This window comes from Rhincodon typus, chromosome 21 (genome assembly GCF_021869965.1).
Source record: "Rhincodon typus isolate 14 chromosome 21, sRhiTyp1.1, whole genome shotgun sequence".
Lineage (NCBI taxonomy): Eukaryota > Metazoa > Chordata > Chondrichthyes > Orectolobiformes > Rhincodontidae > Rhincodon > Rhincodon typus.
The window spans coordinates 46,680,060-46,701,726 of NC_063352.1; the positions used below are offsets into that span (position 1 = coordinate 46,680,060).

A 21,667-nucleotide genomic window follows, 5' to 3' on the forward strand; every position below is an offset into this window, starting at 1 on the left:
TGAGAAGAAGGTAGTTTTATTTTTTATTCTTTTTGTGTTTAACTAGTTCAGTGCTTCTGTTTTACCTCTAAGATAGGAGACCGTAAATTGCTATTACTTTACTATATTAGTAACTGTTAATCAATAAATAAGATTAGAGACACGCCAGGCACATTTCTGGAGAGCATTGTGATTAGCAGCTCGAGCAATTTTGGTTCAGCAATATTCAACTGGAGTCTGAGTTTGACGCATTGCAGGATATCAGTGCGGGGGAGAGTCACCTAGACAATGTTCCAGGAAGCAGTCACACCCTTGGATCAGGAAAGGTTTTGTAGTCCTCAATAAGAGGGTATGGCAGCAAGTCAGGCATGTATGACGATCAAGGATGTAGTGATGGAGAACCTTGGCCTGATCATGAGGTACATGATACTACCTGCATGGATCAGAACAGAAACTGTATAATGGAAGAGCAAATCAAGATTTTTCAATTCTCAAGAAATCAAGTGGTGTGGAGAGTATACAAGAAAGGGGAGTTGAGGCAGAAGAGCAGCCATGGTAACACTGGAAATGGCACTGTAAAGCATATAGTCTACCGCTATGTGACACCTCAGAAAGTAAATGTATTAAAATTCCCCTTTGTCCTGCCCCATATGCCCTTTAATATTGCACAAAACTCAGGAGAATTAAATATAAAGGTTGCCCATTTTTCAACCAGCATTTATTCAAGGGTACTTATTTCTTTACTGTCTGCAATGGTGATATCAAAGTTAATAACGGATACATATCAGCCCCAATAATGGGCATACAGAACCCTACCAGTGAAACTACCCGGGCCATAAAACAATAAACAGGGAGTAAGACCTGAAACCTAGTGCATCAGTTGCATCCTTGCACATGTTACATCTTGTATGCTACTCAGTAACATTCATGTGCTACTACAACTGTATGTAAACTTATCACACAATAACTTGCTTTCCCTCTTTTAATGGGGTTTGGCACCTCCATTTTGCATTATTCAATTTCTCAATCTGTACTACAGCATTCATAACAAGAGTAAACACTCAATAAATAGAAATAGGAGTAAACCATATGGGCTGGACCACAATTCAGTAATATCATAGCTGATCTTCTGTTTCGACATCACTTTCTTGTATACTCTTCATGCACCTAGCTTCGATCTGAACAAAAAACTGTCAGTATTGGCCTTAAAACAGACTCAAAATGGTGCCCCCACAGCACTCTGGGCTGGACAATTCCAATGATTCAGAAGCCAAAATTTCCCCTCATCTCAATACTGCAGAAAAATTCATATGCTACAATCTAGTCTACATCCAAGGACAGAATGGATGATTTTGAAATGGGATCAGAATAGTATTTGTAGATCTTGATACAAATATCCCATATTCTCTAGCCTCCTTTTGCACATTGTCACTGCTATTCCACACCTGACCCCATTATTTTTATGTCTTATTTCCCATCCAGATAGTCCTGCAGCACGATTGCTCATTGGTTAGCACTGCTGCCTCACAGCACCAGGAACCCAGCTTCAATTTCAGCCCTGGATCACTGACGGTGGAGTTTGCACATTCTTCCCACATATGTGTGGGTTTCCGCCGGCTGCTCCAGTTTCCTCCCACAGTCTGAAGATGTTGATCATCCTCAAGTTGAATGCATCTCTACTTGCTAGGCCATCTGCCCTCAGGCCTTCTCAAACTTATTTCACGCCATCCAGAAAACTCACCAACCATGAGTGACCTGACTGATGCTATATTTGAAGGTCTAAAATTAGCAGGCATGAAAACAGCAGCTTATCCAACAAGCTCACTGACCAACTCGTTGTCTTAACCAGCATGCTAAAAGGCATTGGAAATGTTCCCACTTCTCATGTTCTAATATATCCCTTTGAAAGCTGTTTTCATTGATCTGTGGATAAAAGGCTGACTATCAATCAGGAGGAAATTACTGCAGATGCTGGAATTTGAACTGTAAACAAAAAAAAAATACTGGATATCACAGCAGGTCAGGTAGCATCCATGGAGAGAAAGCAAGCTAACGTTTTGAGTCTAGATAACTCTTTCTCAGAGCTCTGATGAAGAGTTATCTAGATTCGAAATGTTAGCTTGCTTTCTCTCCACGGATGCTGCCTGACCTGCTTTGATCTCCAGCATTTTTTGTTTTCAGTTCAGAGTCAACCATTCTGACCTTGCAAACTTCTATTACGTTTTCATACTCGCTTTGCTCTCCCAAGTCCTTGCACATGTGTGAGCACTTTCCAAATTCAACATCATTCTTTCAACTCAATTTGAACGGCTACTGCTGGCACAGCACTAATATAGTGAGAAGAAAATGCATGTAAAACATCTGCTAAAATGCAGTGACCTTCATTACCTTTACAGCTTTTTTTACAGGTAACAACACCTCATCTGATGCTTTACACATTATTGTGTTCAGGGGCCAGCCCTTGGTTGGTTACACATCTACTTATATGATTGTAGCTAAGCATCTCCAGCAATGGTTACACTTAGGGAAGACAGCAAAATCCATGCTCTAGTTACCTCTTCTTCCTCTAACACTCTGCCACTCCTTCTGAGGATGATCTGAAAAGATGAAGTCAACATCCATATGTTCACTACAGACAATCAGTTCTGCCTCTAAAACAAAGTTTGGATTCTGTAATGAATCTACAGTCTATTTTTCTGATTTAATTTATACCTTTTTCACCTCCAGACCCTTCATATATCAACAGTCTCCTAGCCAGACTTGCACACTCCATTATAGTTTAAAATCATTCTGAACCCTCTTCTCCATACCCTAACTTGGAATATATTCCATTCACTCATCACTCCATGCTCAGTAACTACATTGCAGTTTGACCATTTTTTTTTAAAAAAAGGATTTTCATTCTAGTTTTAAAATTGCTCCACTGTTTGGTATCTTCCTCTTCAACCTACTGAGATCGCAGCATATCTCCAGTCCTGGGCTTTTGCACATCCATGATTTCAAGAACTCTTGTTAACCCAAGCTCTGGAATTCCATTATTAAACCTCTAAACTTCTATAACACTCCATCAAATCCATCTCTGTAACAAAGAGTTTGGTCTCCTGACCCAAGACCTCCTACTACATTTTAGCGTCAAATTTTGTTTGACAATGCTGTGAAGCTCCTTATGGCATTTTTAATAGCTTTAGGGGTGCTCTATAAATATAAATATTTCTTGTACATTGGTTCCTGAACACCCGTCCATCAACTAAAAATTCTCATTTTTATATTTCCATCTCATCAAACTCAGTAACTTCCTCAAAATCTACCAGGCTCACAATCCCAAACACAGCTCCTCTATCTCCCTTAGCTTGTCCGGCCCAAGGTATTCATTCTTCAGCTATTTTTACCCTGTTCGTTCTTTCCCAATCCCGCTCTTCTAACTGACCTCCCCATCTGCAGCCTCCATTTCACTGCCCGTCATAAGCAACCACACATAACAAGGATTCAAGAGAGGGAAGTGGCGAGTGGAAGGGAGAGGTCAGTCAGAAGTGTGGGGTTAGGAAAAGCATTCCTGGATTTATTAAAGTCTGATACTCCAATGTACTTTAATTAATATAGCTAAAGTTGAATTTTTAATCCATAAGAATCAGAACTTTTGTTAAGTGTCCAGTCTTCCTTCTATGAATAACGACTTTAACATCATTGAACGCAGCTTAAAAAAAAATTGCACATTTCCAATTTTTACTGAACAATTTTTGGTTTGAAGAAAGTTTTTTAAAAAATGCGTCAGCAAATGGCTGTTCACCTCAGAAAATGAGTGCAATTTGAGTCTTCCTAAACCAGCACATTCGTGAATCACAACACTTTGCAGTAATTAACATGAATATCCTAAAGATGATTCATTGCCAAAAATTAAAAGAAAGAAAAAAGAATTGCCACAAGCAAGTGTCAAAAGACAAGAGTAAAGTGCATAAATAAAAGTGGATGTTACACTCAATGCACATTGAACCTTGGTTGCAACACATTAGTGCACTACGTATAGTTACCAAAAAATGTTTATACTTTATAATTTTTATGTTTTCTCTGCTAAGATAAGTTAAGTTTTTGAAGAAATTGACTTGCAAGTATTTTTCAATTTTGGTTTTCTAGTGAATACCACTGTTTGGCACCAAGCTCTGCAATTCTCACTTTAACCTCTCATGAGTCTCCACTTCCTTCTTCACCTTTAAGAGGATATTCCATAAATCCCAGGTTTCTGGTCACTCTATCTGTAGGGATTTCTGCAACTCTGTTTATTTATCTGATTACATCTGTGTTGGCTTTGGGAATTCTTCCATATTAAAAGGTGCTACATAAATAAATAGCAGAGGACTGTCCCAAGTGGGTTTAATATACTTTTTGGCAAATTGGATTTAGTCAAGTCATACCCTACATTCCTTCAAATAGCTTTCAAAATTTTCAAACTAAAAATACCATAGGATTTTATAACTGATACTTGACAATCAGAAATTCTTATTCACTTACACTGCCATACCACTCTGGAATTCCTCTGTTGCCTGACAATAGATGGTTATTGCAACACGCGCATCAGCATCAAAGGTAAACTCCACACTGTAGAGCACTTTTGGCTTTGCATTCTCGTCCGTCAGACTGTCAGCTTCATCTTTGTACCTGTAAGGGAGTAAATATAAATAGACACAGACATACGCCATCAGCTATTAACATTACTTATGTAATTGCACAGGAGCAGACGTTAGCTGACAATTTACATACCCTGTGCCAACCTCAAAACAAGACTTTTTTTTTTAAAAATTAAAGGTCAACACTTTTGCTTGGACAGAAAATATTATGTAGTTGGGCTCATATGCCCTCTACCCACCCCCACAAACCTGTAACATGACAGCGTAAGCATTCTCATCTACAATTCAAGTGCACTGTAGATGTCATAAGTTTAAAAAAAGCGACCTCAATTTATTCTGGCACACCAATGATAGATGATGCTCACAACTCTGATAACCTCTACATAAAATCACTTGGTCAAAACATTTTAGTCAAAGTTATACACATTTCTCAACCATTCCCCCTGGTCCTACAATTGACTGACAGAATTCCTGAAACTACTCATCATTAAACCAGAATTTGAGCAGTCCATATAGGTGGTCAAAAACAATCAAATGACATTAAATTAATAAAAAAGTGTTCTCCCCACTTGATGTTCTATATTCCCCTCTCATTCAACACGAGACACCTTACTTCTACTGTTCAATGAAATATGAACAGAATGTGTACTCCAGGAAAGTAAATGAATGCCATTTTGCAATCACAAAGTATATGCTTAATATTTATGAAGAATGAGTCATTCTGCAAATGTTATTTCATATCTGCACAGCCCTACCTGTTGTTAATAAAATGGCTCATTATTTTATGAAGGTTAATGATAGAGCTGTATCAGGGAACTGGCATAAGTTTAATTAGTCACTTGAATTTTGTTGAAAAAAAAAGCTCTTGAAGCTTTCAGATCTGCACTCATCAAGACAGAATCACACAAGAATATTAATTTACCGGGCAGGAGGCTTATTTGGTATGAGGAGGGAAGATAAACTACTTCAGGAAATAGGGTCAGGATTAATGGATTTTTTCCAGTTGGAAAGATGCAATTAATGGAGTGCCACAAGAATTAGTCCTAAGGTTTCAATTATTTACCATCTATATTAATAACTTGGGAGAGGGGTTAGAGTGTAATGCATCGAAATTTGCTTGAAGTAACTCCACAGAGGGAGTATCCTGTCACCAAGTCACCCTTTATTTAAACACGGAAAGTCCCTGACATTGGTCCAACTCCCAGAGTGTCAGAAATCTGACACCCCTGTTTTTAACTGTCAACAAGGGCTCCCTGATCGGAGCAGGTTAACTGCACCAGTCACAGAAATCATAGAATATGATGTTCACCTGGCTGACAATCTCATTACAATTACTACAGTTGATAATTCAAAAATAGCCAGGTGGGCATGTTGTGATGATGGCATAAGGAATCTGAAAGGACATATAGGTGGGTTGAGTGAATGGACGAAAACTTGGTAGATGGAGTGTAATGAAGGAAAGTGTGAGGTCATGCACTTTAGTAGAATCAAAAGGCAGACTATTATTACAATGAAAAAAAAAAATTTACAGCACAAATGGGTCTGGATGTTATTATGAATGCAGCACAAAAAATTATCATGCAGGTGAAGCAAGTAATTAAGGCAAATAGAATCTTAGGCTTAAATGCTGGGAGGGGAGATATTTAAAAACAACGAAGTCTTACTGTACAGATTATTGATGACTGCACCTAGAATATTGTCTAAAGTTTTGGTTTCCATGTTGAAGAAAGGATACATCAGTATTTGAGTCGATTCAAAAGACATTTACCACGTTGGTTCCTGGGGTGGACAGGTTGACTTTATAAACAGATAACCAGGTTCAGCTTTATTTATTTGAGTTTAGAAGAATGAGGGATGATCTTATTAAAACAGACAGGATTCTAAAAGGGCTTGACAGAGGTTGAGAAGATGCTTCCACTAGTGGAGGAATCTCAAACTAGGGGACACTCAAAGAGATGCAAGGGCATTTCTTCTCCCAGAGGGTACTGAGTTTCTGATACATTTGACCTCAGTGCTCTGAAGGCTAAATGTATCAATGGAGGTTCCTTTTTTGAAATATGGAGGAGCTGAGGGCTATTAGAAGCTGCCACAAAAGAAGAGTAAGGGGGTCACTGTTACAGACTGGCGAGCCAGGCTTGAGAAGTCAAACGGCCTCCTCCTGTTCCTATTTCTTATGAGCGGTTTGTCTTATGAGGGAATGTTGAACAGGGTGGATTTGTTTTCTACTGGATACAGAAGAGTGAGGGGTAATTTGAGTGCAATATATAAGATCCTGAATGGTCTTAACAAGGCGAACAAGAAAAGGATGTTGCCTTCTCTGGGTCAGTTCAGAACTAGGGGGTACTCTTTTAAAATTAAAAAGCAGAGATGAAGTGACTCAGATTTTTTTTTTTTTCTCTCAGAGTGTAATGCAACTTTGGAACACTGCCTCAGAATTCAGCGGAAGTAGGGTCATTGAATATTATTAAGGCAGATGTAGATGGATGTATATTCGACAACGGGACTGAAGCAGTGAATTATCTACTTCTACTTCTAGTTTGTATCTTCTCAAGTGTCTGAGCTCAAGGGCCTACACACATTCCTTCGATTAGCAACTTTGAATTTGCTCCACGGTCAGAGAAAGGAGGGTGTGACAAGTGAAGCAGTTTTGGGGATTCAGAAAGTTGCAGTGAAAGAGCTTCAACCCTTGTAATTATCCAACAGTTCAATGTTTTCGCAGTTTGTGCCAACGGGAGCACAGTACTGTAGAAAGGACGAGCTAACTGGCCATATGACACAACGTCATACAGGCCAACATCATTTTGTTGCCGCTTGTTATGTTCAGCAAGACAGGTCACAGGATCACACGTGTATGTATGTGTTTGTCTGTCTGTCTATCTCTGGAAAAAATTAATCACCAGTATCTAAATATTAATTGTTGAAAGCTTTTAAAGAACAGTGCAAAGAGCCAATAAGACTGTTCAAGGTGGTTGGTTTTTCTGAATTACTGGCAGCTGTGATGTGGGATAGATAAGCAGTTATACTTTTGGCTACAATTTGTCAACATGTCTCCAAGAAAATGTCTGTCCTTGTTTTACCAACAACGGTGCCTTCATATTCAGGCAAAGTTCAGTAGCACTTTCAATTTTGGGTGCTGGAAATAACCACAAGTCCACAAATGGACTGCTTGAGCAGCTTCTGAATACTGACTTTACCCTAATGTGGAATTCCTGGCAGTTTAATTCGTTGTATTCAGATAGCAGTTTGCAACTCAGTGCGCCCATTTTTCACTGAAGGATAAAATATTTAATAATGAATTCTCAGACATTCTGTTCAGTCCTTTTAAGATGATGATTTGCATAATTCTACAGGTATAAATGTTATCACAGCTTTAGGTATTGATTTAACTACCTTACACGATTTAAATTTTAAATACCAAGGAAACCATTGCAATAACAGACGCAATGATTTGGCTTTCACAAATCACAATAAATCAAAATGATGTCAAAAAAAAAAGGGAGGCAAAAAGCAAACCTTTTGCTTGGAACTAGCAGTTTGTGGAAAAATGTGTCCCTCAGACCCTATAAAGATAGCTCAACAGGAAGGTATAGAGGTAACATGCATCTTAAATCTGGGTTAAGATGATGAATTAGAACACTAACATATGGAGTTTGAAGGACAATTAAAGGATTTAGGGATTAGCCTCCCAAAATCCCAATTTACTTGGGAGAAAGGAACTCTTCTGATCTAGCCATTTTCCAACCTTGTGATTCAAACTTTAAATACATTTTCTTTTCCTTCTGAATTCCCAAATCCCTCCCTACACCAGTCTTAATAAAATTTCTCCTGTCATCAACATCTGCTCTTCTAACATTAGTTCCAAACCTCATGCCTTGAAACATCCAGTTCCTTTAAAGATATAGAGGCAAGTTGTGGTTACGAATGGGCAAATAAAATTCAAATAAACTTGAGTTCAATCAAGATTTACGACATGGTGACTAACACTGATACATTTCAACATGTCTATGCAAATTGTGCATGTTTAATTCAAGTTGTCATAAGAACAGACAGAAACCCCCCGCTTCATATAGCTTCATTATCTCTATTGATCATTTGGAGGCAAACTTTATTGCCAGAAGTTATATGTTTTTCATCCCTGTTTACTGTGACCCCCCATAAACAAAAATATATTCAGGCTGCTGGTGTAAAAAGCTGTAGCAGCGGGGTAACATCGCCAAGATGTGATAAACATGAGCTCACACAGGCAATTTTCCATTCCTTCAGCTCCCAATACAACCAGTTTCCCTGGAGGTAATATCAAACAGATAGTTAGTTCAGCAAGGAAAACAAGCCATCAAGTCAGCAGTACTATCCAATTATACTGGCAGAAGAAGCCCAAGTCCGGTGTGCTTCAACTAAAATTAACAGCTTCAGTTAAAAGAATCACAGAGTGAAGAGGAATATAATAAGACTGTGGAAACCTGCTAAACAATCTGAAATAAGCACTGTAATTATTTGTTTTATAACAGAATGATTAACAAAGACATGATAAGGCTAGACTATGACCAAATGAAATAACAATTTCCAAAAATTTAGCATTTCTTTTTCTAATATTTTGTACAGATACTAACCTGACCAAGCGAAGAGAGTCTTTTCGAATATTAACCAAACTGCGTAAGGTCTTCACAGGCTCATGAGCAGCTGGCGTCACATATGGAAACTGAGATTGATGAAAGGTCATATCAATACATGAGTCCAGTAGTTCAAACCAAATATATGAAATTCAAAACAATAAAGAACAAGATATTTCTCAGATCGAGGGAAACATCCAGTGTTGTTCCCTGGAGTTAGAAGGATGACCACTGACAGTTCCGTGCAAAACACTGTAGTGACTTGGACTTGGGCACACAAGACATAACTGCAAAGTAAGCAGGTCACACAAAACTCAAAAGTGTGAAAACAGTAAGAAATGCTCACTAAGTACACCCTTGCCTTGGTAAGGGGACTACAAATTTACAGCACCTAGGTGTATCAGTACAACTTCATTCCGACTCCTTTACATTTAGACTCTTGTCCCTTCGTCGTAAATGCTTATTTGCTTTCTATACAGGCTACTAGAAAAGTACCATTGAGAGGGGCTTAAGTTCAATCAGGATTGAAGAGGCTGGGATGGTATTTCTAAAAGCAGAGAAGGTTAATGGAGGATTCAATAGCTGCACCCGGAATTTAAGGGGCCCAATACAGTAGAGTAAATAGAGAGAAACTGTGTCCAGTGGTAGAAAAAAAATCAAGAAACAGAGCACACCAAACATGCTAACTGCAAAAGAACCAGAGGTGAAAGAAGACTTTTTTTAAAAACTTAAATTATGATCTTCTGAAATGCATGGTCTAAAAAGATGGTAAAAGCAGACACAAATGATAACATTCAAAAGTAAGCTGAATAAATTGAACAGAAAATGCTGAATTATCATGTGCAAGAAGCAAGTAAGTGTGACTAATTGGATTGCTCTTTCAAAGAGTCAACATACACATGAATAGCCTTCTTCCGTGCTGTATAATTCTACAACTGTGTAAAACTAACATTATAAATCATTTGTTGAAAAGCATGAGATAGCATGATGATAGTAAATAAAATCCCATCTTCAAATGCTCAGAGCTAAAAATTTGTTCTAAACTAGAGAAATTTTTATTTGTTACTCATCCCTAAATGGTGATAGTCAACAGTTTTCTTGAACTGCTGCAGTCCATCTAGTGTAGGTGTACTCAAAACGCTACTAGGAAGGGATCTCCAGCATTTTCACACAGTGACAGTCAAGGAATGGCAATGCTGTTCCAAGTCAGGACGGTGGGTGGTTTGGAGGGGAAATTGTAGGCAATGGTGTTCCCAGGCAACTGCTGTCCTTGTCCTTCTGGATGGTAGAGATCGTAGGCATGGATGCTGTTGCCCAAGGGGGCTCAGAGAGTTGGTGAAATGCACTTTTCAAGTGGAACCCTTCCAGCAATGTTCTAGGACTACAATAGCTGGCCTCCAATAAATACAACCAGTGGAGAGTTCTCCCAAAGTCCCATTGACTCCAGTTTGTCAAAGGCTCCTCGATGCCACAATGTCAATGCTGTCCTGATATCAGGGGCAGTCATTCTCACATCACTTGTTAAGTTCAACTCTTTTGCCCTTTTTGGGCCAAGACTTTAAGCAGGTCAAGAACGGAGTGATCTTGGTGGAACCCAAATTAAGTATGAGTCAGCAGGTCATCAGTATTTGAGGGCCACTTACTGCTGACAACCCATTCTATCACTTTATTGATAATCAAAAGTAGGCACATAGGACTCTAAGTGATTGAATTGGACTCTTCCTGCTTTAGGTGACAAAGCACACCTGGGTAGCCTTCCACATTGCCAATCGGATAACAGTATTGTTCTACAGGAACAGCTCGATCGGGGAACAATCAGTTCTACAGCACAAGTCTTCACTGCCACAAAGCTGTCAGCCTCCATAGCCATTTCTAGACGTTTACAAGCATGTCACAGTCTAATCAATTTAATTCTAGCAAAGGTTATTTATAAAATATACCATAAGATTCAGACAAGGGATTTTGTTGTATTTTACTAAACAAAAAAAGAGAATTACTGGGCAATTCTATCATATTCTCATGCCTTCCTAGGAATGGTGGAACTGTGAATGCATATGGTACCATGAAGTGCAGCAGACTCATTCATATTCAGTGCTTAGCTAGCATTCAGCAGTTTTCTTGTTGTAGCTGGGGCAAGAAAGAGAATTCTCAGTTTGAGTCTTGGCATGAAAAGTACATGTAACTATCTCCAGTGTAATAAATTGACAATGGCGTATTTAGCGCAAACTACAAGTTGAAAACGAGAAGGATTTTACTGTGCCACTGTTCTGGCCAAGTCTGAAGTACTATGTTGATAATTTTAAAATCATATTGAAGTAATTCTGAAATACCACATTAACGTAAACCTTGTTTTTTATATAGCATCTCACATAACTTCAAAAATGCTTCACAGCCAAACATTAAAGAATTTTAGGCATTGTTGTTAAAAGAAAATGAAGTATTCAACTTAGGTAAAGAATGGTCTCACAAAGAACATTTGGCCTGTCTTAGTGTTGTTGCTTGAGGGATAAACATTGCTAAGAACTTCCATGCTCTTCTCCAAAATAATGTGATGGATTTTATGTATCCAACGGAGAGGGCAGGTGGGTCTTGGTTAACATCTCCTGTGAAGATGATAGGACCTCCAACACATGACTCCATCAGTACTACAATGGCAGTAACAGCTTAGACCTTTTGCTCAAGTCTCTGGACTGGATCTTGAACTTATAACCAACCAACTCAGATGTGAAAGCCTGACCAATAAAGCCATGGATGACACCATAACAACTTCAGTTTCTCCCTCTGCCTAACTTCACACGAAGAGTAAGAATACACAAGGCAGTGCTGACTCCACCTATTCCATTACCTCAGATGAAAAACATTAAGAGAGCTCACAAAAGTAAGCTACACAAATTAAACAGAAACAAATACAACTATTAATTTGCACTGACTTTAGTTCACCTATGATAAAACCTCTAGAATTGGCAAAAAGAACCAGGATGAAGAGCAGGAAGGAAACCATTTGAGATACCACTCCTGATTGCGATCCAATGACTCCTAGTGGAAAAAAGTGCTAGTGTACAGATATCAAGGAAGGTCTACAGCAATACCCCTAGAGGTCAATAGCTCATCAACACTCACCATCTAGGTTTAGATTTGAATAAAAGTCAAGTAGGTGAAGCTAAGTGTGTAGCTGGTAATAGTAATACTGTGCCCCAACATGAATCAGCAATGCAAGAACTTGTATCTTTTGTAAGATACAAGAACTTCATAAATTCACATTAATTCCCAACAGAAAGATGCCAAATCATCCAAATTTTATTAATTACCAATGAACAGGTAGGAAAATATTCTATACAAAAAGAATGGTGCTACAAAATGTATGCAAAGTAACTGCTAGTACTGCCTTCATTTCTGAAGTGAAGTTAATTTTCTAACGTTTTTCCACGATTATTCAGTATAAACTCTTGAAATCCAGTAGTAAATATGAAAAAAGGTCCTGCAGATATTTCTGAAATTCTGTTGTCATCTAAAGAAAGAATGGATGGCTCATTCATCATGTCAGCTATTTACACTGAGTTTGCCAACACTTCCTGTTGTAGTTGGCAATAAACATTGAACACACAGGCAATGACTACTCAACTTATGAAGTGTTATGATCCCCGTAGAGACTGATAACTTTTTTGAAAAAAAGAATTTCCTAGTGACAGAAGCAAAGGGCTGCATAACAAGATTTTACGTTTTAACACTTTTACTGCAACAGAAATTCAAATCAACATTAGCCAAAAACTGAGTAGGCAATACACTAAACTGCAGAAAACTGCTTAACATAAGTAAAAATGTCACAACATATTTATATATCATGCAGAATGCATTAACTCTCAGAAGAAATGTGGTCTTGTGTTTAAAAGTCTGAAATTCCTCCTGGCTTTACAAGGATATTTTCTTCCTGACCAACCACCCCACCTCAAAAAGTGAATCTTCATGATTAGTCCCCATGCAGCTTTAGTACCAGGTCACATAGGTTTTTCTCCGCAGATTTTGAAGGATTTACCTTCCTCTTCTCCAAACTATTCCATTTTATTCTGAATTAAAGGAGACAGTTTAAAATATAATCATCTAAATCCAATGTTTGTAATAACTTTCTGAAAGTAGAGGAATCGTTGGCTGCAACACTAAGTAAATGCACTGACACTGGGAACAAAGGAAGGAAAGAAATGTAACAGCTGTCTAACTCAGCAGACCCTGCTTACCTCTGCACAGAAAGTGAGTTCAGTTTTGCTGATATACATTTGTGCAAAGCTATCCCTAAAGGTACAGGCCTCATCCTAATAAGTTACTGTAAACTAATTTATAAAACAGTTTCTACCACATGCAATTATTCACCTTCAGTTACAAGATTAACACTCACCATCAGGCACTGCCATTTCTCATTTGGTGCTGCACAACACTCTCCGCAACATGTGGGACCTCATCAGGTTCAAAAGATGCCTTTCCATCTTCGAGAGCATCTTTCCATTCTAGTCCCAATTATAAGCCACTCCTGTCAAAAATCAACCATTTTCCTCAGCTTCATCAATGCCCTTGGCAATAGTTCAGGCTAATCTGAATGGTGAGTAAATTTGACAACTGCTCAATCCCATGTTCTAAACTACACAAAAAGCTTCTCCAAACATAAGCCGTCTTCATTTCTACCTCACTCGCTGATGTTACTGCTTTGTCACTGGACACTTGATGAAGGTTTAGCAAAGTCTGAACTTAAATTGTAATTCTGCCCAAAAAAATCTAACTCTTGACACTAGTTTCATATTTCTGTGCTTAATGTTCATCAGGTCTCCTTCAACATACCAGTCTCAAAACCTCTCTCACTATTCACAAGTTCTTGCTCGGCCTCATCCTTACATAACTTTATAAATTCTTCTAATCTCTTGTTTCTCATGTATCCATTATTCCTTCAGTCTGGCTTTGTTCTCATTATTTTCTGTTCTACCTTCAGCCATCTGAGTCTGGAGTTTTCTTGGCACCATTCAAGTACTCTCCTGAAAACTTTCCACCTTGACAGTGCTATTGCTCCATCCAGAGCCTTCTCAAACTCTCTTTTCAATTATGCCTTCTCCCACTATTTTGCAGTTTTTGTTTTTATTTGCATCTGAGCATCTTGAGGTATTTTGTTAGAGTAACAGGTATTATACAAATGCAAACTTTTGTTGTTGGCTACGAGTCTACCCATATTAGCATTTGGAACAGAACTAGGATGTAGCAGGGGGAGAGATAGTAGGAACTGCAGATGCTGGAGAATCTGAGATAACGGATTAACTTTACAGAGCGGGATAACAGGTATAAAAGTACATTTACACAACAATGCTCTCTTGAGAGTGGTGACCCACTAAGTACACGTTTCACACTGTTAAACTGACATCAGTTAAATGGCTGCAATTGAGTATATATTACCTGTACAGGGCGGTTTCCCAAGAAATTCAAGTCCATATTTTCACCAAACAGGTATCCCTCAGGATGTGGCGTATCAAACTTCTCACCACCCATGAAGAAATGACTTGCAAAGTAATTTCCTGGAATATGAGATAGTAAACTAGTTATAAACATCTCTGTAAATACAATTCTTTCAAGATCAAAAAGTGCAGATAGCTAGTATTTAAGAATAATTCAGAAAAGATTGCATTTGAACATGACATTACTGTATAAATTGACAGACTGACTCAAAACCCACAAGATTGGCAGCCGTGGAAACAAAGATTAAATGATTCTGCAAACCACATTGGAGCACATCCAAAACATTTTATATGCAACTTCAGGTGCCTCACTTTGACACATAAAAAGTACTTTTTATAAAAAGTTATCCTTTTTTCCTGGGGCTGAAGCCAAAGAACAGTCTAATGTGTGAACCAACCCTTCACTAATGGCAATTAAACAAGTGTGAACTTGGTCCATTTATCTGTTACAATTATATTTTATGGTCCTAACAGCATAGACAAATTTCAATGGCCAAAATGTGGTTAACTTAACTGCCCTCTGAAATGACCCAGCAAGCCATTCATTTCAAGAGCATTAGAGATGGGCAAGAAATACTGGCTTTGACCGTAACACCTACCATCAGCAGCAGCAATCACTCACTAATATCAATGGTCATCTACTTAGGAATTTCAGTGTCATGGGTTCTTTGGGTCCTTGCGCGGCTAATGAGCTTGATCCTACAGCCACATCTCCGACCACACTTTCAGCAGGTATTTCTGGGAAATGCATGTGGTTCTTAGCCTTGAGATCAGTGCAGTGACATTATATCTTACAAATAAATAAAGAACCTCTTCCTCACTTGTAGCTTCAAGTTTTCTTCCATTCTCGTTAATTATAAAACCCTAATTTACAAAATGTACTACACAAAACACTTCCTCACTGTTATAATGTTCAACATAATGTCCCAGGAAAAAAAATTAGATCCTAAATAGCCTGTTCCACATCTGTATAAATCATACAATCACATAGAACAGAAGAGGCCCTTCAGCCCATCAAGTTACAGCAACACTAAACTACTCTAAATCTACACTAGTCCCACTTTCCAGCAGTTGACCTATAGCTTGGGAAGTTATGACATTTCAAGCCTGGGGATTAGTTTAGATTGGGAGGATGATTGGTATGGACTGGTTGGACCAAAGGGTTTGTTTCCGCGCTGTATGACTCAAATATTTTTCAAAGGATGACAGGCAGTGCATTCCAGATTCCCATCACCCTCTGAATGAAAAATGTTTTCCTCAAATCTCCTCTAAGCATCCGACATTTCACCTTAAAACTATGCCTCCTTGTTACTGACCCTTCAACTGAAGGGAACAGCTGCTTTCCATCTACCCGGTCCATGCCCTCAATCTAATAAATCTCAATAAGACCCTCTCTCAAACTTCTCTGCTCCAAATGCACAGACGTTTTTTAAAGACATAAAAACAACCAGAATTAAGACACAGTAAGAATTGTGTTATCTGGCAACCTACTAACTGGAATGTCTGATATCTTATCCTTAGAACATAAAATACTGACATTGTCCATCTGAAGTGTTTGCAAAGAATGGACTTAAGGTTAAAGTATTTTTCCCTTGGTATTTACAATGGGAAAAAAAATCAAAAGTAAAGACTACACCTCTGCAAGTTATTGCATATATCAAAGCATGTTTTTGTTCTATTTCTAAGGTAATCATGAATAACAATGAGTTAACTGGGCACAAACACTTTCCCAGTGAGCCAGACAATACAAATTTTACCAAAAGAAATTCAGTTTCAGTGGCTTGCTTTGCTTCCTTGAACACTGGCACCCCTTTCGGCAAAACGTTAGCACCCAGATATCTGTACGTTTCACTACATATCAAGAATCCTATACAATCAACCATCTCCCCATATTTAGAGGCCCAATATATCTTCACGTATGTCAACAAAATGCCAACATGCAACAATCAATCTCCAAAGTTATCAATATCAAGCCACAATTGACAGTTTTAGCAGCATTTTAATTATGGAATGGTTAAGAAAAAATTGATATTTAAGATCCTTAGGGTATTGATATAATTTTCAAACCATATTTCTTTAAGTGAAATGTCAGAAGTTGCTATGCAACTCTTTATGCACCAAATAGGAGGCAGGAAGAGGCTGATGTATTATAGCATTATCTGGTTGAGTCACCACCAGATTTCATGAGCATTGTTCCAAATATGTATCATAAACTATTAAAAATAGGAGCAGAACTACATGTGTTTCTATGCCAAGTATATTTGTTTTAAAAATTTATTGGTACTATTATTAATTCAGATTGCATAACTGGCCAGTAATTGCAGGAGAAGTTCAAAGTGGATAAAAAAATTGATCTGTCAGATTCCTGCACAATACTGATCTACTAATGGCAATAATGAAGTAATTGGCATCAGTGAACAGTACAACTATTCATATTCTACTTCTTCCTATTTTTCCTTTTAAACACAAAGTCCTTGCACTTCCAAAGTTATAACAAATCCCTGAAAATGGATGGGGAGTTTTGTATTCTTTATTTAACTCATCACTAATAATATGTAATGACTTAACTCACCTGATTAGATCAAGTAAATCAAAATTTTTTGCAGTGTTTTCCCATGGCAAAACTTCTAGATACTAAACAAATTTAAATCTAAGGATTAAAAGGGGTACCAAAAGGCTACAAAGTTAACTTAACAGAATCCTGACAGTGTGGAAACAGGCCATTTGGTCCATCAAGTTTACACCAACCCTCCAAACAGCATCCCACCCAGACCCACCTCTCTACTCTATTCCTGTAGGCCTGCATTTCCCATGGTCAATCCATCTAACCTACACATCTTTGGACTGTGGGAGCACCTGGAGGAAACCCATGCATGCACAGGCAGAATGTGCAAACTCTGCACAGACAGCCACCTGAGAATGGAATCAAACCTGGGTCGCTGGCTCTATGAGGCAACAGTGCTAACCAATGAATCACCACGCTGCCACAGATTGGAGATTGGCTAAAGGACAGAAGACTGAGAGAATGAATAAAGAGGAAATTTTCAGGATCGGCAGGCTGTGACAAGTGGATTGCTCCAAGGATCTGCACAGGGACCTCAGCTATTTACAACCAGGCCATAATATAAATGACTCAGAACTGTATAAATTGGGGCAGCGACGATGGTGTAATGGTACCGTCATGGGACAAGTAATCCAGAGTCCCAGGCTACTTCTCTGAGGGCATGGGTTCAAATCCCACCACAGCAGCTGATGCTGCCCGTTACAGGAGAAATAATTCAAGGTTTGGGATTGAACTGAAGTTCAAACAGAGCATGTTAACCAAATACATCATAGGAATACAGTTTCTCCTGGATTGTCGAGCTCTACAGAGAGGAATGAAAAAAGTTAAAAAGAAACATCTGAAAGGCAACAGAGCTGGAATGCATAATAATTGCTATGGACAGCAATGTACAATTTCAACACCGGCCTTCACTGCTAGGAATTTGGAAGAAGAAGCTTTCACACGTACACTGTGATATACGCCAATCTTTGATCAATTAAATATTTAATAAATCCAAACAGCTGACTGCACACTTAGCTCTTGTCAATCACTGAATCGTAGAACAACAGCCAGAACTGCCTTCAATTTTTTTTTAAAAAGTTACATTTTGGGCTTTTTTCACCTTGGCTGCTCTTTTATATCGGGTAGAGTTCCGCATGTTAGACCAACTCTGCCAAACGGCTTTACTACCAATACAACATTCAACAAACATGTGCCATGTCCATTACATTCTGCAAGTTGTCACTGCAGCATGCAAAGCTATTGAAGTAACAAGTGTCAGCACTGTGTCTAAAAGCAACATAAAGTTACGGTTTTAAGTAACAGTCCTGTCCCAAACTTTGCTCAGTGGAGGTGGGTAAATACCACAAAATTATTTCTCATGTAATACACAATGTAGTCATTTGGTATCAATTTAATCCCTAGATTTAAATATCTTTAGTATTTAGAAGTTTTGCTAAGGGAAAACTCCACAATAATTTATTTAACCAATCAAGCCAGTTCAGTTGCCATTTATTACAGAATTATCATTCACTATTGTTATTTAAAAACACAAAATAGCATTCTTGTCTTGGAAAATGACTGGCAATTTGGGGAAGTTCTAATAACACTGGGAATTGATTGTAAACACTTTACACATTACTGCACAGATTTCAAAGCATCTGCCAAAAACAAACAACAGCTGCGACATTTTTGCAGACTGAAGCAAAACTCCTCACAAAGGTCACTTAAAATGCCAGCAGCTTTTAAACTAATATTTTCCACCATTACAGTAAGAAGATACAGGGGTGGTGCTAGAGGTCTACAGAATTACAAGTGCTCATGACAGTGTGCAAGGACAAACCTACAGTCTTGTCCATTTCAGCTGGGTAGAGTCAAAGCTTTTCAAGACAATAAACCAGGACAAACTTAAATTGGACAAATGTGGATTCATTAAGGGAAACCAGCATAGCACGAATCTGTTAAAAGCAATCTGTGCTTAACTAATTTGCTGAAGGTTTTCACGGAGGTAACAGAAAGGGTTGATGAGAAGAATGCAGTTGACTTGTGTACGTGAGTGCCCAAAAGAGGTTTGATAAAGTGCGACAAAATAAGCTGCCGGCATGGTTGAAAACCAATTGAATAAAAGGAATACTGGCAGAAGAGAAAGAACTAGGGTGCACTATTTTAAAATAAGCAATCTCTCTTTTATTTTATTTTCTCTTAGAAGGTTGTTAGGCTGTGGAATTCTCTTCCCAGAAAGCAGTGGAAGCTGATCATAGAATCTATTCAACAAGGCGTTAGATAGATTTTTGATAGTCAAGGGAGTTAAGGGTTGTTGGGGTAGGAGATGGAGGGAAAGAAAGGAGGCAAGACCTACAGACAGGAATGCAGAATTAAGGCCACAACTAGATCAGCCATGATCTTGCTGAACAGCAGTGCAGGTTTGAAGGGCCAAATGGCCTACCTAAGCTATGCATTCTTCAGGAGAAAACTGGCAGTGTTACAGGAAATATTGAGTAACACCGAAGACTCGTTCTTTTAGACTGGAAGAAGGTAGACAGTGGGACTCTCCAAGGGTCAGAGCCAAGACCAATGCTTTCTTGATCATTATTAATGATTAATGCTTCAGTCTGCAAGGGACAACATTCAAATTTAACAGATGACGCAAAATTTGAATGAGTGGGAACTGTAAGGATTAAAGATATTCTTCAAACCAGCACCAAATGGGTGGACATATGACAGCTAAATGGGTGAAGAAGTATGTTTTGATTATAATATACACCTGTATCATACTTTTGGAAACTTGCATTTTAAATTGAGATCAAATAGATGTGTGGCTTTAGTTCTATGGCCAATAGAAAATTTCAGAATCATTCAGAGCAGTGAGCTAAAACTTAGTTCCAAGAAAGCGCATGACTTAGTTAACTGTCTGCTAGGCTCTTTGTCAAGTTACTTGTATTTACAAAGTTGAGCTTTTATAACATACTGAGAAAATAGACCAGGGCCACTATCTTTATTTGTGTTCATTTCAGCTTCACATTAGCAGAAGAGCAGGTTTGTTTATGAAGTCTCCAAGCTGAGACAGGGTGTGTCGGGAGAAGAAGGGTCCCAAACCGAAATGCTAACTTTCCTACTCCTCTGATGCTGCCTGACCTGCTGTGTTCCTCCAGCTCCACATGGTTGTCTCTGACTCTAGCATCAGCAGTTCTTACTATCTCTGATGACAAGGAGAGATTTAATTGAGGTGTATAAAATCAAAGGGCTTGGCTAAAGTTTTTACAGAGAACAGAGAACACAGTCCCTTAGCAGAGGGGTTAATGACCAGGAACATAGAGTTAGGAATGGCAAGTACTAGAGGGAAGTTATAGAAAAAATATTTTAAACCCAGGTCTGAAATTCACTGCTTGAAAAAGGACAAGGGAGGTAACATAACATTTTAAAAAATGCTAGGACTTAGACTTCAAGTTCGGAAACATATGGACCAAGAGCTGGGAAGTGAAATTAAATTGGATAACTCTTCGTCAGCTGACCAATAGCCTCTACCTGCACTGTAAATTTTATGTTGCAAGTATTAAATCCACACATATAGTCATTTCTATCCATCTGGGCAAGTCTGATAATATTACTACTCACACAGACACCAATATAATACACAATATAGTATGTTATAAAATTGACATCAATGCTAAACCAATTCCCAGTTCAATTTAATGTAACATCAATCCTGCATTGGTCTTTGTGTACAGGAATAGAGTGAGAGACCATTACAAGACTACTGCAACAAAACAATATGAACTATATATGTTTACGATTTCAGCCGAACACTACTATATGAGAATTGCAAGGGGAGAAGAAAAGAATAAATCAGGACTGCATCAATCTTTACCCACGTGATTAAGGTTTCAAACAATGCTCCAACGGCCATCAAGCATTCACAAGGGAATTTAAGATCATGTTTCTGTACTTTAGCTCTTATTGTATTGCATTTGTTTTGTCTTGTACTACTTTTAAAAAAGGATTTCTGATTTGATGACACTTGTTTTCTTTTGAATGGCCAACTCCATCCTTCTGAAGCTCAAGACTGTCAATTTGTGAAGGGATAATTCTCTCAGTTTCAAATCCAGTGACCAAAATAGTAGATCCAAGTTTCACAGCTATTTTCTATAGCTCGGCATAACAGGCAGCATCATTTTGACGTGCAATATTGCGAAACCCATTAAAAAAAGTTCCATATTTAGGGCAGCACACTAGCTCAGTGGTTAGCACTGGGACCTCACAGCACCAGGGACACAGGTTCAATTCCAGCCTTGAGTGACCGTGTGGAGTTTGCATGTTTTCCCAGGTTAGGACAATAGGTCGTGCTAAATTGCCACATAGTGTCCGATGATGTACAGGTTAGGTGGATTAGCCATAGGAAATGGTTGGGGGGGGGGGGGGGGGGGG

At 38.4% G+C, this 21,667-nt stretch overlaps 1 protein-coding gene across 3 annotated transcripts in view; it reads right to left on the minus strand.

Annotated features, from left to right (window-relative positions):
• LOC109913757 (E3 ubiquitin-protein ligase MGRN1-like) overlaps positions 1-21,667 on the minus strand; it is a 389,727-nt gene that overhangs the window by 361,703 nt on the left and 6,357 nt on the right. For all 3 annotated transcript variants that reach the window (XM_048609431.1, XM_048609429.1, XM_048609428.1), the window contains exons 2-4: positions 14,642-14,760; positions 9,212-9,300; positions 4,486-4,632 (exon numbers count right to left, since the gene is read on the minus strand). In XM_048609431.1, coding sequence (XP_048465388.1) covers positions 4,486-4,632; positions 9,212-9,300; positions 14,642-14,760 — 355 coding nt within the window. The remainder of the gene's footprint in view (positions 1-4,485; positions 4,633-9,211; positions 9,301-14,641; positions 14,761-21,667) is intronic.